This window comes from Thamnophis sirtalis, unplaced genomic scaffold, assembly GCF_051295495.1.
Source record: "Thamnophis sirtalis isolate CommonGarterSnake01/CBP01778 unplaced genomic scaffold, rThaSir2_p1.2 scaffold_17, whole genome shotgun sequence".
Lineage (NCBI taxonomy): Eukaryota > Metazoa > Chordata > Lepidosauria > Squamata > Natricidae > Thamnophis > Thamnophis sirtalis.
In genome coordinates, this window is record NW_028261397.1 from 661,743 (window position 1) to 676,317 (window position 14,575).

At 50.7% G+C, this 14,575-nt stretch overlaps 1 protein-coding gene across 1 annotated transcript in view; it reads left to right on the plus strand.

The window, feature by feature from the left end:
* The window catches only part of SUPT6H (SPT6 homolog, histone chaperone and transcription elongation factor), a 62,437-nt gene that overhangs the window by 24,758 nt on the left and 23,104 nt on the right, over positions 1 to 14,575 (plus strand). The window contains 9 exon segments of the mRNA XM_087702875.1: positions 1,449 to 1,547; positions 2,782 to 2,911; positions 4,210 to 4,360; positions 6,558 to 6,712; positions 6,793 to 6,988; positions 10,343 to 10,482; positions 10,579 to 10,696; positions 11,136 to 11,212; positions 12,727 to 12,862. Coding sequence (XP_087559001.1) covers positions 1,449 to 1,547; positions 2,782 to 2,911; positions 4,210 to 4,360; positions 6,558 to 6,712; positions 6,793 to 6,988; positions 10,343 to 10,482; positions 10,579 to 10,696; positions 11,136 to 11,212; positions 12,727 to 12,862 — 1,202 coding nt within the window.

A 14,575-nucleotide genomic window follows, 5' to 3' on the forward strand; every position in this document is an offset into this window, starting at 1 on the left:
AGATATAGATAGATAGTTGATAGTTGATAGATAGATAGATAGATAGATAGACAGACAGATATGAAAGAGGATAGATGATAGATAGATATGGCAGGTAGGTAGGTATAGATGGTAGATAGATGATAGATAGATAGATGATAGATAGATAGATAGATGGATGGATGGATGGATGGATGGATAGATAGATAGATAGTTGATAGTTGATAGATAGTTGATAGATAGATGATAGATAGATATGGCAGGTAGGTAGGTATAGATGATAGATAGATAGATAGATAGATAGATAGATAGATAGATAGATAGATAGATAGATAGATAGATAGATAGTTGATAGTTGATAGATAGTTGATAGATAGATAGATAGATAGATAGATAGATAGATAGATAGATAGATAGATAGATAGATAGATAGATAGATAGACAGACAGACAGATATGAAAGAGGATAGATGATAGATAGATATGGCAGGTAGGTAGGTATAGATGGTAGATAGATGATAGATAGATAGATGATAGATAGATAGATAGATAGATAGATAGATAGATAGATAGATAGATAGATAGATAGATAGATAGATAGTTGATAGTTGATAGATAGTTGATAGATAGATGATAGATAGATATGGCAGGTAGGTAGGTATAGATGATAGATAGATAGATAGATAGATAGATAGATAGATAGATAGATAGATAGATAGATAATAGATAGATTATAGATAGATGATAGATAGATATGGCAGGTAGGTAGGTATAGATGATAGATAGATAGATAGATAGATAGATAGATAGATAGATAGATAGATAGATAGATAGATAGATAGATGATAGATAGTTAATAGATAGTTGATATATAGATGATAGATAGATATGGCAGGTAGGTAGGTATAGATGATTGATTAGATAGATAGATAGATAGATAGATAGATAGATAGATAGATAGATAGATGATAGATAGATAGATAGATAGATAGATAGATAGATAATAGAAAGATAATGGATGAAGAGATAAATGATGGATGGATGAAGAGAGAGGGATTAGATGGAGATTAGAGAGAGAGAGAGAGAGAGAGAAAAGGGTTGCCCAAAGGGGAAGGTCATCCTCTGCCTTTGTCTTGCCTGGGGTGCTCTATCCCAAGGGCCCCCCCACCCCTGGTCTGCGGACCGGCACCGGACTGTTGCATGCCAGAAACCGGTCCACACAAACAAGTGACGCCCCCACCTGCGGGATGCAGGCAGCACACAAAACCACATCGCTTTCAGTCCGTGGAAAAACCTCTCTCCACGGAGCCATTCCCTGGTGCCCAAAAGGTTGGGGGCCACTCTGTCCCTTTCCTGCTCCCTTTCCATCCCCATCGTTACCATAGAGTGCTGATTTATTCCATGTCTGAAGGGCTCCTTGGGTTCTCGGCATTTCCTGGTTGGAATGTGACCGTCCGGTTCTCTTTCTAGGCGAGAGAGAGGAAGGAGAGGACGAAGAGCAGAAGGGGCCTGAGCTCAAGCAGGCCTCCCGCCGGGACATGTACACCATCTGCCAAACGGCAGGTCTAGGTAAGCGGACCTTTGGGGCTCCCGTGCACCGCCCCCCCTCCCACCCACACCCCCAGGAGCCCTTCAAGGAATTATGGGACGAGGTTGGAAGTAGGTGGAGTGGTGCGGTGGCCTAGAGGTGGAGCTCTCGTCTCCCAATCAGGAGGCTGTGAGTTCGATCCTAGGTAGAGAGAGATTTTTCTTTCTCTGGGCACAATGAGAATGTATCTGCTGAACAAAACTCCGCATTGGCAACAGGAAGGGCATCGGGCCAGTAAGCACTCAGCTCCAGTCAGTTGCCCAGACTCCACCCCACAAGAGATTATGGGGTCATTAAATGAGCAAAAGTAGGTGGAGTTGCCAGGCATTTCACCTTGGGGTCAGGGGAGGTCAGCATAGATAGTCCTCAACTTATAACTGTTTCGTGAACATTCAAAGTGACATGGGGAAAAAAGGACTTTTTTACACTTAAAATGATTGCAGCACCTCCATTCAAACGCTTGGCAACTGATTTGTACTTACGATGGTTGCACTATCCCGAGGGTCCACTCTGGGTCGGTCACCGGGACCAGAGGTTTTGTCTTCCGAGCTTTCGGACTCGTGCTGGAGCCCATCCTCAGGGAGCTTCTCTCTGGCACAGTGTGTGCTGCTCTGGGCGTGATATTTATAATGCCTGTTGTAAATGGCTTTTTAGTTGTTGATTGGGGTGCGTTGACGGCTGACTTTTAACTCATTAGCTATCATTTGTTTGTGCTGCTCAGCCCTCGCCTTCTAAGTACTTGATAGGCTGGTGGTAAATCAGCACTCCTGTTAACTGAAGAGCGGCCCATTTCCCAAGCTTCAGCCACTTCCCTGGCTGTTTTTGTTCCTGCTCATCCTACAATCTTAGTTAGATGCAAAATTGAATGTGTGTCCTTGTTCATTGCAGTGTGAGGCTACCAATGAGTTGGGGGTTTCATCATCTGACTGTTTGTGTTCTTGCCATCTGGTAATTAGCTTCCTCCCCATCTGTCCTACATAGTCAAGAGGGGATCCAGTAGATTACATATCCAATCAGTATCTCAAAAGCCGCTTACAACAGGCACCATACAAATACCACACACAGAACAGCTAGAACTTCCATGAGGTTGGGCTCTAGCACGAGATCGAAAGCTCAGGAGACAGAACCTCCGGTCCCGGTGACCGACCCATACTGGATCCTGCCTTTATGTATGAAACATGCTTAGCCGTGACACCGGGTGGGTCTCTTCTGCAGATGGCCTGGCCAAGAAGTTTGGGCTGACCCCCGAGCAGTTTGGAGAGAATCTCCGGGACAGCTACCAGCGCCACGAGACCGAACAGTTTCCCGCAGAACCCTTGGAGCTGGCGAAGGATTATGTGTGCAGGTGAGGGGGGTCCTCCTCCCAAGGGGTGTGGGGCAGGGGGGGTTGGGGGCTCCCTTTGGTCTCCCTTGGGCAATCTGAAAATCTTCTTCTCTCCCACCAAGGCAGCATTTCTCCACTGCGTTTAGGGAGTTTTTAGGGAGTTCTAGAGTTGTTTCGGATGCCTTGGGTTTGAACCTTGGCCCCGCGGTGTTGAGGGCTTTGGCTCGGTACAGGTGGATCAGGTGGCCTTTGCATCTGGGACTGGATCCCCTGTCTGAAAGCAAAACCCAATCACGTGTGCCCCCTTTTCCCCCCAGTCTACACAACCACCTAAGGGTCCTTCTGAGTTTGGTTTTGGCTTTTATCAAATTCTGTTTCCTCAATTGCCGCAACTTTAATATACGTGGACTTCAACTCCCAGAATTCCCCTGCTTTAAGATTGGTGAACTTTAATTCCCAATATTCCCCAGCCAGCTGTGCTTTAAGAGGGGGTGGCCTTCCACTCCTAAATTCCCCTGCTTTAAGATGGGTGAACTTTAATACCCAGAATCCCCTAGCCAGGATGTTTTAAGATGTGTGGCCCTCCCCTCCCAGAATCCCCCAGCCAGCAAATTCTGGGTGTTTGAAATCCACCCTTAAAGTTGTCAGGATTAAGAAACAGGGATCCAATTCAATTTTCGAGTGCAGCCTTTTTTAAACAGGAACGCTGGACCCGCAACCCTTCGGGCTAACAGTTCCCTATCTCTCTCTCTCATTTTTCCTGCGGCCGTGAAGCTCTTTCCGGTGGTCCTGGGAGCAGAAGAAAAGTAGAGTGTAAATAAAAATGAGGAAGGGGTTTTACCCCGGAGGGTCATGTCAGATTCTCTCCATTAGATAATTAGGAAAGAAGACCACGAGACTCCATGAGTAGAAATCAAGTGTACTTTTACTAATTATAAATGATTAAAGGCATAGCGAAGCGAAGTCTGATTATTTAGGCGCGAAAGCGATTGATATATAGAATAGCCCATTCTCCACCCCTTGGCATCACAGTTACAGTCCAATCATAATTCTCCCAAGTGTCAGGTGTGAGATAACTTCAAAAGGCATCACGAAGGTGGAATGTCGGTGCCGTTAGTCCAGGCGGGAATCTCCTACGCATGTGTACTTCGACAGGCAGCTGAGCTCCAGAACCTTCCTCCAGCACAATTAGTAACCCCTCCCAAATACCATGCCCTCCCTCCCCGTTTCATGGCAGCCGAAGCAACAGCAAAGCAGAGGCTGACAGGTCCTGTGGCACGTACTCACCTCCCCTCCCCCTTTGCCCCTAATGTTTGCAGCCAGTTCCCCACCCCCGAGGCGGTGCTGGAAGGGGCCTGCTACATGGTGGCCCTGCAGATCGCCCGGGAGCCCCTGGTCCGGCAGGTGCTGCGCCAGACCTTCCAGGAGCGGGCAAAGATCAACGTGGCCCCCACCAAGAAGGGCAAGAAGGTACGGCTGGGGATGGGAGGCTGGGTCGGCCCTATTCCCCCCTCCTCCCCAAGGAGGCCCCTCCCCCCGAGCCAGCTCAGGGGAGGCCCCAACACTCAAAGGGGAAACGTGGATTGAGAATGAATGGGGAGGCCAAATCAGCTTCTGGCATGCATAATATTATAGATGGTCCTCAACTTACGACAGTTCATTTAGTGACCATTCAAATAGCACTGAAAAGCCACATGAGCATTTCTCACACTTATGAGCCTTGTAGCATCTGTTGGCAACAGACTCATATTTATGACGGTCCCAGGGTCAGGTGGTCCCCTTCTGCGACCTTCTGACCAGCAAACTCAACCGGGCAGCCGGATTCGCTTAACAACGGTTTTCCTCACTTAAGAAACTGCAGTGGTTCACTTAACAGCTGTGAAAGGAAAGGTGGCAAAATGAGGCAAAACTCACTTAACACACGTCTCATTGAGCGACATAAATCCATTGTGGTCATAAGTCGAGGACTACCTGATTACAGCCATACTTGAGCCCGACATTTCCATTGCTAAGCAAGACAGTTGTGAAATGTGACTTTTGCCCCATTTTACGACCTTCTTTGCCACCGCTATTAAGTGAATCGTGCAAGTTAAATTAGTAGCACCATTGTTAAGTGAGTCTGGCTTCCCCATTGAGTTGGCTCGTCAGTAGGTCGCCAGAGTGGATCACAAGACCTTGAGACGCTGAGACCATCATAAATGTGAGTCAGTTGCCAGGCGCCTGAATTTTGACCCTGGGGATGTGGGCGAAAAATGGTCATTTTTTTCAGAGCCGTTGTAACTTTGAACGGCCAGTAATCTGTTGTAAGTTGAGGACTACCTGTATTTTGAAAAACGCACAATAAGAATGATGAATAAAATTATGTATAAATTATTGTGGCCGTGTTTTGCTCTGGGCCTGCCATTTACCGTGTTTTTCAGAGCATAAGACGCACCAAGGTTTTGAAGAAGCAAATTTTTTTAAAAAGAGTAGGTAGGTAGATAGAGGGAAAGAGAGGGAGAGAAAGAGAGAGAAATACAGTAGGTAGGTAGGGAGAGAGAAAGAGAATAGTTGGGTAGGTAGGTAGATAAAGGGAGAGAGAGAGAGAAATACAGTAGGTAGGTAGGAAGAGAGAATGTGTAGATAGGTAGGTATAGGGATGGAGAGAGAGAAATAGAAAGAGAGAGAGAAATAGATAGGTAGGGAGAGAGAGTGGGTAGGTTGGTAGGTAGAGGGATAGAGAGAAAAATAGAGAAATACAGTAGATAGGGAGGGAGTGTGTGTAGGTAGGTAGAGGGACAGAGAGAGAGAAATTCAGTAGGGAGGGAGGGAGAGAATAGTTAGGTAGGTCGAGGGATAGAGAGTGAGAAACAGAGAGAGAGAGAAATACAGTAGATAGGTAGGGATAGAGAGAGAGTAGTTAGGTAGGTAAATAAAGGGATAGAGAGAGAAATTCAGTAGGTATGTAGGGAGAGAGTGTGTGTAGGTAGGTAGAGGGATAGAGAGAGAAATAGAGATAGAAATACAGTAGATAGGTGGGTGTTTCTGCTGGCACAGCATTTGATCAATGTAATTCTCATCAATCAGTTAAAGAGCTTTCCGAAGGGGGGGGGGAGTTTTTGCACTCTGCAAACCTCCCCAAAACGGCCCAGTTTTTCACAAAAACGAGCCCGTTTTTTTGTCAAAATCTTGCAGGCATAGCCTTATGGAGGCTTATAGAGTGCTGCTGGGGGCTGGGGGGGGGAGGCAAAAAATGGGCCGTTTTTTGCTCATTTCTGCACTCTGCAGCCCCCAGGAGCTCTCCGAAAGCCTCCATAAGGGTATGCACAGCCACTTTGGTGAAGGGGCGGGGCTTTGGGAGGAAAAAAATGCTGTGTTCGGTGTATAAGACGCACATAGATTTTCAGCCTCTTTTTTGAGGGAAAAGGGTGCGTCTTATACTCTGAAAAATACGGTAGTTCCATTCATCTAAGTGATACCTGAGGAGTTGCATGGGTGACGGGGGCCTTTCTGGCTGCTGCCCCTGACCAGCAGCCCTGTTGCTGGCTTGGAAGTCCTTTGGGGCTACCTGGAACCCGGAGCCATCGGGAGAGGGTCGTAGGGGGTGAGGGAGCCCTCCTCCACCCGCCCGTGCCAGGGACTGGGAGAGAAGAGCCACGCGACCTCCCCTCTCTTCCTCCTCCTCCAGGACGTGGACGAGGCCCACTATGCCTACTCCTTCAAGTACCTGAAGAACAAGCCGGTCAAGGAGCTGCGGGACGAGCAGTTCCTGAAGATCTCTCTGGCCAAAGAGGAGGGCCTGCTGACCATCGACATCTCGGTGGACATGAAGGGCGTGGACGGGTGAGTCCGACGGCCGCATGGCTCTCCTGCTGTCCCGCTGGGCCGCCATTCCTCGGCCTGACTCCGGCCCTCCCTTGCAGCTACGGCAACGACCAGAGCTACTTCGAGGAAATCAAGGCCTTCTACTACCGGGACGAGTTCAGCCACCAGGTGCAGGAGTGGAACCGGCAGCGCACGCTGGCCATCGAGCGGGCCCTGCGCCAGTTCCTCTACCCACAGATGGCCAAGGAGCTCACCAACAAGCTCCTGCTGGAAGCCAAGGAGTGCGTCGTCAAGGTGGGTGGGGCAGGAGAGCCTGGCGGCATAGGTCGCTCGGCACAGGCTGTCCTTGACGGCTTCTGCTGCTAAGTGAGGCCCTTGTTGATTGAGTTTTGTCCCAAGTTACGACTTTCCTTGCCTCAGTTGTTAAGTGAATCACCGCAGTCGTTCAGTTAGGAACCCGGTCGTTAAGGGGATCTGGCTTCCCCACTGACTTAGGTGGCCAGAAGGCTGCAACTGGGGTGTATTTGCGATGGTTCCAGTGTCCCGAGCTCAAAACAACAGCGGCAGTGGCGGGTCGCCCAGCTTGGGATCTCTGTAGCCGGCGTGGGTGTGCCCAGCAGCAGCTTCCCGCTACCCTCCTTGAACACTGTTGGCACCCCACACACCCCCTCCGTGGACATGTCATCTCCTCGTTCCATCTTCCCGTGATGTCATCCCATTTGGTTGATGCCACACACTCCTCTATGCTATATGCCAGTGTTTCTCAACCTTGGCAACTTGAAGATGTCCGGACTTCAACTCCCAGAATTCCCCAGCCAGCAAATGCTGGCTGGGGAATTCTGGGAGTTGAAGTCCGGACATCTTCAAGTTGCCAAGGTTGAGAAACACTGCTATATGCTATAGTGCGATAGAACTTTATTCCCTTCGGGAACTCCCCCTTTCCCGGGGATGGCCGCCTTGCCTATCAAGACGCTTCCTTAATGACGGATCTTGGGATCCTGAGAGGTGGCATGCGAAGAAGAGACTTCTTAGGGGTTTTTTACAGGGGTTTTTAAATCAAATTTTAAGGGGAGGGCGGGGGGATTTGATACGGATTGCTCAGACAGGCTTGTGGGGGGGGAGTCTGCCAGGGCACAAGCCAGAGCTAACCAATGGGCGCGGGTTGGGAGTGCTGGGAAGGGTTGGGATTCCGGGGGAGACATTAAGCCATTCCATTGTGGGGGTCCACCATCTCTGTTTGTGGGAGAAGCAGATATGGTAGGGGCCGAGGGCCAAATTATGTTTGGGGGATGCAGGTCCGCTGTTTAAGAGCGATCGCGCGCTCCGACCCTCATCACCCTTCTCACACCCCTGGGTGATCGGGATTACAGGACCCTGGTTTGCGGCTGGTGTCACTTAACGCCAGGTCCGTGGTACATAAGACTTCCCTCATTTACGACCTCATACAAGAGGGTAGAGTGGACCTGGGGTGCATTACGGAGACCTGGTTGGGCCAAGAGGGGGGTGTCCCCCTTAGTGAATTATGCCCACCTGGCATAGGGCCGCCACTGGGGCTTTGGATCGTGTTGTGCCTTTGCGGCCTCTGACCCGGTGTCAATCCCGAGTAACTCCCTGGTTTACCGAGGAGCTCCGGGAGATGAAACGCCGGAAAAGACGCCTAGAGAATGGTTGGAGGGCCAGCTGGTCCGAATCCAATCGAACACTAGTAAGAATTCATATTAAATCCTACTTAGTGGTGATAACAGCGGCAAAACGGCAACATTTTTCCGCTCTTATCGCGTCCGCAGATAACTGCCCAGCCGCCCTGTTTACGGTGACCCCCTCCTTACTTAACCAAGGAGCTGGGAAAGACCCCTTGCAGGGTAGGGCTGAGGAAATTGTTCAGTATCTGCAGGATAAAATCGCTCAGATCCGGACAGAGTGTGGTAGCACGTCAGCTTCCCCAGTCCCCGGATGAAGCCGCCTACCTGGATCCGTTTCAGTCGGGTTTCAGGCCCGGATACAGCACGGAGTCGGCATTGGTTGCCTTGGTCGATGATCTCTGGCGGGCCCGGAACAGGAGCTGCTCCTCTGTCCTGGTCCTATTAGACCTCTCAGCGGCTTTCGATACCATTAACCATGGTATCCTACTGCGATGATTCGGGGGGTTGGGAGTGGGGGGCACCGTTTTGCGGTGGTTCTCCTCCTAGCTGTCGGATTGGTCGCAGTTTGTGTTGACGGGAGGACAGGGATCGACCCCGAGGCGCGTCACTTGTGGGGTGCCCCAGGGGTCGGTTCTCTCGCCCCTCCTGTTCAACACAGATATGAAACCGCTGGGCGAGATCATCCGTGGTTTTGGGGTACGGTATCATCAATATGCTGATGATACCCAACTTTTCATCTCTACCCCAAACCACCCAAACGATGCCCTCGACGTGATGTCCCGATGCCTGGAGGCTGTGCGGATCTGGATGGGGAGGAACAGGCTCAAACTCAGTCCCTCCAAGGCTGAGTGGCTGTGGTTTCCGTCATCCCGATTTGTGCACCTTGTTCCATCTTTGATGATAGCGGGAGAAATTTTACCCCCCTCAGAGAGGGCCCGCGATCTGGGCCTCCTCCTGGATACGCGGCTTAGTTTAGAAGAACACCTGATGGCCGTGACCGGGGGGGCCTTTTGCCAGGTTCGCCTGGTACGTCAGTTGCGCCCCTTCCTGGATCGGGATGCTCTGTGCGCAGTCACTCACGCCCTTGTCCTTTCTCGCCTGGACTACTGTAACGCTCTCTACATGGGGCTGCCCTTGAAGAGCACCCGGAGGCTTCAGCTGGTCCAGAATGCGGCTGCGCGGGTTATCATGGGGGCACCTACGTGCTCCCATGTTACACCCCTTTTAGGCGGCCTGCACTGGTTGCCAGTTGTCTTCCGGGTGCGATTCAAGGTACTAATTATGACCTTTAAAGCGCTCCATGGCTTAGGCCCAGGTTACCTGCGAGACCACCTACTGCCACCGGTAGCCTCCCATCGTCCAGTGCGATCCCACAGAGCTGGCCTCCTCAGGGTGCCGTCGGCCAGACAGTGTCGGCTAGCGACCCCCAGGGGGAGAGCCTTCTCCGTGGGACCCCCTTCCCTCTGGAATGAGCTGCCCCCGGAGCTTCGCATAATCCCCGACCTCCGGTCCTTTCGATGCACCCTAAAATGTTGGCTTTTCCAGCAAGTCAGCCTGGCCTGAACAAAACAAATCAAAGTATTGATCACTGTTAATTTTAATTTGAAAAATTATTGTCATTGTCAATTTTAATTGGGTCTGGGATATTCTATTTAATTTCTTTTTAACTTTTGTATTATGTGTTTCTTTTAATGTTGTATGCCGCCCTGAGTCCTTGGGAGAAGGGCGGCATATAAATCTAATAAACCTAAACCTAAAAATCAGTGGGGAAGCCAGATTCGCTTAATGACCACGTTACTAACTTTTAACAACTGCAGGGATTCACTTAACCAACATGACGAGCAAGGTCCTCAAATGGAGCAAAACTCAACTGAAGGAATGTCTCATTTAGCGACAGAGGTTCTGGGACTCTGTTGTTGTCCTTCCTTTAAATTAAATTAAACCATTAAAATAAAATATTAAATTAATCCCTTGCCAACCACCCCTCCCTCGTTTCTCCCACCAGGCCTGTAGCCGGAAGCTCTACAACTGGCTGAAGGTGGCCCCTTATCGGCCCGACCAGCAAGTGGAGGAGGATGAAGACCTCATGGAGGAGAACCAAGGGAAGGGCATCCGGGTGCTGGGCATCGCCTTCTCCTCAGCCAGGTATGTGGGGGAGGAAGGGCCGGGGGGAGGGGAGGCCCAGGCCGAGTGTGACCCCACTGGCTCTGCCCCAGACTGAGCCAGCTGCCCCTCTTGCAGGAACCACCCGGTCTTTTGCGCCCTGCTCAACGGGGAAGGTGAAGTCACGGATTTCCTGCGCCTGCCGCATTTCACCAAGAGGAGGAACGCCTGGCGGGAGGAGGAGAGGGAGAAGAAGGTGAGCCGGGCAGGGGGGGTCTGCTCACTCCCAGGACCCTCCCCCTCTTTGCCGCCAGGAAGGAAGCGGAGCGACGGCACCATCTGCGCCTTCAAACCCGGCCCCTTTAAGAGGGCAGGACTCCCACTCCCAGAATTCCCCAGCCAGCCATGCTTTAGAGAGGGGTGGGCTTCCACTCAGCATGGCTGGCTGCGGAATTTCTGGGAGTCCTCAAGTCTCCCTTAACTCTCTCCCTTAGTGACAAACTATTTTGGGCTCAATTGTGGTCCTAAGCCAAGGACTCCATTCAGCTGAACTTTGTGGGAGAAAAACACCTTTCTTTTCTGCCAAACCTCTGGTGGGGGGAGGGTAGCGGGGCCTCCCCTTTTGCCATAAGCTGGGGGGGGGGCTCTGCTGTTTCCCCCCCCCCTTCAAACGTGACCCCTTTTCTCCCATGCAGGCTCAGGATATTGAGACCCTGAAGAAGTTCCTGCTGAGCAAGAAACCCCACGTGGTCACCATTGGGGGAGAAAACAGGTAAGCTCTCTCGGGGCCACTCTCAGCAAGGCCCCCAGTTCAAATCCCACCCTGGCAGGTTTTTATTCCCCGTTTACATTTTCCCAAAGACCCCCCACCCCCTTTGTTCCCCTTGCTCCACTCTGGGAGATGCTGGCAGGGAGGCCTTTTAGGATGAAGAAGCCCCCTTGGGAGAACTTTTCTCCACGGAGTGCCTTCCTTGGAGCTCACGTTTTTTTAAAAAGAGTGTGCCATTCCTTTTCTTTTTATAATTTAGGGAGCAGGGATACAGGAAGTCCTTGACTTAAGACCGGGCGCTTAGTTGACCAGTTGGCTTATGAGGGACCTCACTTGGGGCTACTTATGACTCAGATTCAAAGTTTTGACAATCAATCTCTCTCTTTCTTTCTTTCTTTCTTTCTTTCTTTCTTTCTTTCTTTCTTTCTTTCTCTCTCTCTCTCTCTTTCTACTTCCTTTCTTTTTCTTCTCTCTTTTCTCTCTCTCTCTCTCTCTCTCTCACACGCACACACACACCCCACAGTCATGTGCCTGAACCTTGGGCACTAGGCAACACAGCTCCATGTACGGCCAGAGTCAGAGGGGAAAATTGTATGAGGGTTTTGCCAAGCGCAGTGACGGACTTACAAACAGGAGGAGGTTGTAAGTCCAGGAGAGCCTCTGCTTCTTTTGGCTCTGTTTTCCTCTTCCTTCTTTTTCTTCCTGCAAGCTGTCCGTCAGTCTCCAGTTAAAATACAGGGAGTCCTCGACTTAACAACAGTTTGTTTAGTGACCGTTCAAAGTTACAACAGCACTGGAGAAAGTCACTTACAACCATTTTTTCCCACTTGTGACCATGGGCAGCATTCCCTGTGGGTCATGTGGTAAAAATTCAGGCGCTTGGTAACTGGTTCATACTTATGACGGCCGCAGTGTCCCAGGGCCACGTGATCCCCTTTTGCAACCTTCTGACCGGCAAAGCCATATTCACTTAACAACCTGTGACTGACTTAAATCACTGCAGGGAGTCGCTTAACAACTGTGGCTAGAAAGGTCGTAAAATGGGGCTTAACCAATGTCTCACTTAGCAACATAAATTTGGGGCTCAGCCCTGGTCGTAAGGCAAGGAGTACCCGTATAAGCCTTTGATGGCCTATGAGTTAGAGCAGTGTTTCTCAACCTTGGCAACTTGAAGATGTCTGGACTTCAACTCCCAGAATTCCCCAGCCAGCGAATGCTGGCTGGGGAATTCTGGGAGTTGAAGTCCAGACATCTTCAAGTTGCCAAGGTTGAGAAACACTGGGTTAGAGCAACCATGATAAGCCATCCCCTGAAAGGCAAACCGGCAGGATTAAAATAAGGGGGGCTTCCTGCTTTTCTTCTTTGGCAAAGAATTATCTACTCCTTTCACCCCCACCCCAAAAGAGATAGCGAGAGAGAGAGAGCTGCACCCCCAAAGAGGGCCAGGCTGGGCTAATGGAGCCTCTGCCTAGCAGGGGTCCTTAGCTCTTCCCCTCCCTCCCACTCCTTTCCCCCAGGGACGCGCAGATGCTGGTGGAAGATGTGAAGCGGATTGTCCACGAACTGGAGCAGGGCCAGCAGCTGTCCTCCATCGGCGTGGAGCTGGTGGACAATGAACTGGCCACGCTTTACATGAACAGCAAGAAGTCGGAGGTAACCCTTTGGGAAGGGGGCGTCTTCAGGGTGCGGAGGGGGCTTCCTACTCCTTTCGCTTCCTTTATTCGTCTCGGAAGCATCACAGTTAAAATAAGGCATACTAAACTGTTCTGAACTCCCCCCCCCCACCTTGTCCGTTCAGAAACGAAAGCCAAACAGAACGTTCAAAGAAATGTTTTTATCAGTCCCGGCTCTTGCTGGCTGCGAGCCCCAAAATAAACCCAGATAAAATTGCTCTGGCAAAAGTCCTAACTCTCAAACTGCTACAAAACAGGATTATATAAATCAAGTCACTTATCCAAGTGCTTCTTCTCGATGGTTGCACCACAAACGGAGAACCTTGACTAGAACAGAAACGGAACGTTGACTTCTGCAACCAGGGCGTGGCACCATCCGTCTTTTATCCGCAGGAGGAGATCCTAACGAGCCACAGCTGCTCGTTATCATCTCCCGTGAGCCGGTCAGCCCTTCTCCTGCGTGCGTCCCGAAACAACTCACAGGAGGTTTCTGTGTCAGCCTCTCTCACTGATCCAAGGCTCCGTCGTTACCTGGGGACCACCTAGTCTCTCTGAGCCCTGCTTGGAGTCAGAACCCTGTCCAGAGTTCTCCGCCTCCTCCAGGCCTGACCCATAGGGCCCCTGGCTCTCAGAGTCTGAGAGCATCTCCAAAGGCTCCAACCGAGCCACAGCACTAAACAGTTTTAAATTCTAAAATATAAAACATAAGAGTAAAATAGCTAAACGGATCTTTCCCAGAAACCAGAAACATTAATTGGGCTCTTGTCATGCTGAGGGTAGCTATAGAGCAGTGTTTCTCAACCTTGGCCACTTGAAGATGTCAGGACTTCAACTCCCAGAATGCCCCAGCCAGCGAATGCTGGCTGGGGAATTCTGGGAGTTGAAGTCCGGACATCTTCAAGTGGCCAAGGTTGAGAAACACTGCTATAGAGAGATATGTGCTGTTGTCTACATGTCACCACAGTGGCAAAGGGCAGAAGCGCACACTTCCTCCTCACACCCAGGCAGGCCCTCCAGGTTTACTGAAATAATCACTAAGAGCCGTGTTGGCACTAAGTGCTGAGAAGGCAGCATAGCTGTGCGCATGGTGCCTTTTGGCATAAATACAGCTATGGCGTGCGGGTGGGCCAAGCGAGCCACTACCGGTACCCTCTCAGCTGCTCCAGGCTGCTTCCGGTACAGCCGTAGTGGTCAGGACCGGCAGCAACCCACCACTGATGAAGCGGTATATAAATCTCAAGTGCTTTTGCAAAGGAAGGGAAGGGAAAGGAGGAGAAGGAAGGAAGGAAGCCATGTGGGTGGGGGGCAGTGGTTAGAGCGCCGTATTGCAGGCTGACTTTGCCCACTGCCAGTGGTTCGATCCTGACCAGCTCAAGGTTGACTCAGTGTGTTGTGTCCTTCCGAGGTCAGTCAAATGAGGACCCAGGTGGTTGGGGGGAACGACAGGCTAAATTGCTTAGAGGGGGCTGCAAAGAACTGTGAAGTGGTATGTAAGCATACTTGAGAGACCGCCTGCTGCCAATCACCTCCACTAGACCGATTAGATCCCACAGATTACGCCTCCTCTGAATTCCATGCGCCGGCCAGTGCCGTCTGGCGACTACCCGGAGGAGAGCCTTCTCTGTGGCTGCTCCGACCCTCTGGAACGAACTCCCCGTGGAGATTCGAACCCTCACCACCCTCCAGGCCTTCC